Here is a 4181-nt window from a genome sequence, read left to right as displayed (position 1 = left end):
CGCGCCTCCTTGAGCCACTCCACTGCCTTTAACCCTCAGCCTCAGAGTCAGATGCAGGGTAAGTACCTGGGCCGCCCCCTGCCCACCTCGCCCCCGGCAGAACCCAGCCCCACCCGTCCTGGCTTCGCTTCTGTGCTCAGAGGGGGTCCGCAGGCCAGCAGCCCGGGCGCTGGTTGGACACGCGGTCCCGGACTGCCCAGGCCTGCAGAGTCCGAAGACATGGTCACAATGCCCCAGGTCGAGGGCACTGCTCCCTGGGATGTGGACCGTGGAGAGACACATGCAGATGATACTAGTTTGATTAGCTGTGCTGTTTCCTTACCTGCCCCTTAGGCTGGAAGACACACGCATGTGCACACACATACACACACATGTGCACACGCACGCACACACACCAAGCCAGGTGCAGGCCAGGCTGTCTCAAGTGCTTCCTGTCTCCAGCGTCCGTTGGGGGTTTGTTTCCGAGATCCGCTCTTCGGAAAATGTAAATAAATAGGAGGACTGTTCGGATGCCGTCACGGCAGAGGTGTTATTTGCAATCAGTAAATTTGCAATTAATAAAGCAGGCCAGTTGCCCGCACCCCGCAGGGCTAGTGAGCTGGCAGTGGCAACAGCACTGTGGAGCACAACAATTGCCCAGCGCCCACCGTGCCAAGTGAGATAGCGCACCCAGCTCGCTGGCGCTGCGGGACCACTGACGTCAGCGAGTGTTTGCTCTGCGATACCGTTTCCCGGGCGGAGCAGGCCGAGTGCAGACGAGGCGGCCCAGGGAGAGCCCTTCCCAAGGTGCAGGCTCGTCCACCCGTAAGGGAGAGAGGCCTGCGGGGAGGGCGGCGACCAGCGGGGACGGCATCTCGTCCTCCTGCAGCAGAGCCACTTCCCAGCGTCTCCTCTGTGTCGGTCGCGCGGTGGGATGGGGGGGACCTGAGACCTGTAGGGGTTTCGGGGTGATGCTTTTCCTTTCGGGGTTAGCACGTGCACTCCCAGGAGGCGTGTGGCCGTTGTGCACAGAGCCAGGTGGGGAGGGAGGGGGCGTGCCATTAGCTCTCACACTTGTGTCTCCGGAGGAGGCTCTTTCCTTTGAGTGTCAAATTCCCAGACGTTTCCCGGAAGTGACCGTGCTCAGGGCTGCTGGGTGGCCTGTCTGTCCAGCAGCCCTTGGTGGACGGACAGAAACCGCAAGCGTGACTCTGCGGGGCCGCCTCTCGGCCACAGGTGTGTCCCAGGCGTGTTTCGGAAGCGGCCCCTGGTGCCGTGGCTTTCCCGGTGCTTCCTAGTGATGGACACTCGTCCAAAATGTGCATCTTGATCTCTTCCAACGCCGGGACGCGGTGTGCGGTGCATTCGGTGGACGGCTCGTCCAGGGCGAGAGGATGGGCTCGTGGGAAATGATACTTTCCTTCCAAGTAGCATGACCTTCTCGGGGCGATCCCTGGGTCTGCATTTAGGGCCATTTAAACCCGCTCCTGTCCTCCTCGGGACTCCCTGTGTCACCTCGTCTTCTTGTTCTCTCGTGGCATCGCTGGCCACGTGCACCGCGGGGTTGGCCTTCTCTGCCGACCCTGCCAGCGTTTTGAAAGGCGACGGGATTCAGCCACGGGGGTGAGCAGAAATCGTCCCCACGCAGCCAGTGTTGCTGACAGGGTTGTGGTGAGGAGCGACCCTATCTGACTTCCCTCCCCACCAGACGGACCCTTTGACCAGAAAAGAAAGGGGTCAGGGTGAGACGGGTGAGTCCCTGCCCTGGGCGTCGGGCTGCCAGCAGCAGCCCTGCGGACGGGCCTTCGTCGGCTCCCGATCCTAACCCGTCCTTGTTCCTTCGAAAAGCGTTCTCACTTCAGCAGCGACTGAGCACGAGGAACGCGCAGCTGGCGGCCCACGGGCACAGCGCTCCTCTGCAGGTGCAACTAGATCGCCGATGCGCTTTCTTTCCAAATGATGCTTAGCCACCCAGTGCTGCACGGGACCCTGTAGGGACAACGTCTAAAAACAAGAACCCCTGCTATTTCCCTGAGACGCCTTTCCTTCCTGTTATGTTTTCCTTTAAGAAAATGCTCTTATGCCCCGTCGTGTTGGGAATAGGCCCCTGGGGCTTCCCCCCTGAATCAGGAAGTTAACAGGGGTCCTCACAGTAACGTCTCTTCCCAGACCTCCGTTCTGTTCCAGCAGGTGGGAAAGGGTTCTTTTCCCGGCTCAGCTCCCGGGCGTCTGTACTATGTTTCAGAAGATCCTTTACGTGAAAATCAGCGTGGGGCGTGGCTCTCCCTGGCCGGGCCGCAGTGGTCGGGGCAGCCCGTGTGGCCGTGACTGTCCACACGTACGTGTTTCCAGCACGTGGACGTGTCAGCCGTGGGGGCGCCGAGAGGCTGGGGACCCCGGCTCTGCTGGGACTTTGCCGGGAGGGGCACCCTGTCCCTTGGACTCTGTCGGTAGGAAGTCTCTGAGACACAGCGACGCCGAGATTTAAAGGGTGTCCCAAAATTCACGCAAGAAGTAATTGTGATAGAAAACACAGGCTTATAATTAAAAATTGTAAATTTTTTATTGATTCATGAAGTATACAGTATAGGGTTATGTATGGAATAGCACATCAGGTAAATGGCCTCCACGGCTTTGCTGGCACAGACGCCAAGCCGTGGTCTTCATTGGTCTTCATTGTCCCTGCTCCTGGGCCATCATTGGTACTTGGTGATGCTTATCGAATTGAAGGGATTGAAATCAAAGCGCAATAGATATTAGAATCTGATTCAATAAACTAAGTAAAATTAGGCTTTTATTTGTTGTTGTTGTTGTTGTTAATGCTCACGCAAAATTCAAATCTTGCGTGAATTTTGGGACACCCTTTATCTAGAATCAATGTGCCTGAGAATCACTCAGAACAGACCCCTCGAGCCCTCGGAGTGAGGTGCAGGAGGAGGGGCGGGTTGCCATGCCGCCAGACCACCGTGTGTGCCTTGAGGTGGGGACTATAGAAGGGCTGAGGTTACGTTCGGCTTCCTCGGTTTCCGGTCTGACGTTGAGCTCTCAGACAGCCGTGCTGCCACGACTGCGCGTTCACGCGCGTCAGGATGGTCCGTGAGTTTCAGAGATCGTTGGCAGCCGCCGGAACAGGAGGAGGGGCGGGTTGCCATGCCGCCAGACCACCGTGTGTGCCTTGAGGTGGGGACTATAGAAGGGCTGAGGTTACGTTCGGCTTCCTCGGTTTCCGGTCTGACGTTGAGCTCTCAGACAGCCGTGCTGCCACGACTGCGCGTTCACGAGCGTCAGGATGGTCCGTGAGTTTCAGAGATCGTTGGCAGCCGCTGGAAGGGAAGGGAAGGGATGCCCTTTTCAAGGCTGAGATGGGGCAGGTCCTGGGAAGATAAGGCACCGCGTCCGACGTCCGGCACACACAGCCCCTCTGCCCCCCGAGGCGGCTCCAGGCAGCCGAAGTGAGTGACTAAGAATTCGACTCCTGACCTGCCGCTCACGGGGATCCACCCTGCGGCTGTGTAACCCCCTCCTGCCGGGAAACGGGATGGGACAGACCTGCAGGGGCAGACGGTCAAAACCACAGCAGCCAAGAGGCGGCAAATGTTCCCGTGTGTGTTGCCCGAAGCCCCACAGCACGGGGTCTGGCGCTCTCATTGGCCCGTTGGGACGCATCCCCCGGGTCGGGCTTTCTGTCCATCACGCCATCCTCGCCACAGGCCCGCAGTGTGGTTGGCAGACAGGCCATCGGAACTTGAGGTTAACCACTGCCCAGTGTCTCCAGGACCGGCGGTGACACACAGCTTACGCCCAGACCTTCCTGGCGACAGGCCGGTCCCAACGGGCTGGCAGGTCCCCCTGGGCTCACACTTCAGGATCCAGGACGGACGAGACGCAGAGCCGGCCCATGTCCAGGCGCATCCCGTGGACAGCGGCGGTGGGTGAGCGGCCGGGCTGCCTGTCCGTCTCGAGGTCCTGCAGTGAGTGTGTTCTGTGATCATTAGATGTCATGATGCTCATCATAACTGTGGGGCCAGGCTCCGGGGCGGACACGTAATAAATGTCCCCTCTGGGCCCTGAGCGTTTGTTTCCGGAGGCGGCGAGAAAAGCAAACGTAACTCACTCCCCGCAGGAGCGACGGAAGGAGGAGAGGGGCGGGCGAGGCACAGGCCGTGTGCGCACCGTGTCGGGCCCCCGCCCGGCCTCCCACG

At 59.7% G+C, this 4181-nt stretch overlaps 1 protein-coding gene across 1 annotated transcript in view; it reads left to right on the top strand.

The window, feature by feature from the left end:
* RUNX1 (runt-related transcription factor 1) overlaps positions 1 to 4181 on the top strand; it is a 100194-nt gene that overhangs the window by 53278 nt on the left and 42735 nt on the right. The window contains exon 5 of the mRNA XM_014535203.1: positions 7 to 58. Coding sequence (XP_014390689.1) covers positions 7 to 58 — 52 coding nt within the window. The remainder of the gene's footprint in view (positions 1 to 6; positions 59 to 4181) is intronic.

Source organism: Myotis brandtii, unplaced genomic scaffold (assembly GCF_000412655.1).
Source record: "Myotis brandtii unplaced genomic scaffold, ASM41265v1 scaffold139, whole genome shotgun sequence".
In the NCBI taxonomy this organism is placed as follows: domain Eukaryota; kingdom Metazoa; phylum Chordata; class Mammalia; order Chiroptera; family Vespertilionidae; genus Myotis; species Myotis brandtii.
This window is presented reverse-complemented; position numbering and strand designations above follow the sequence as displayed.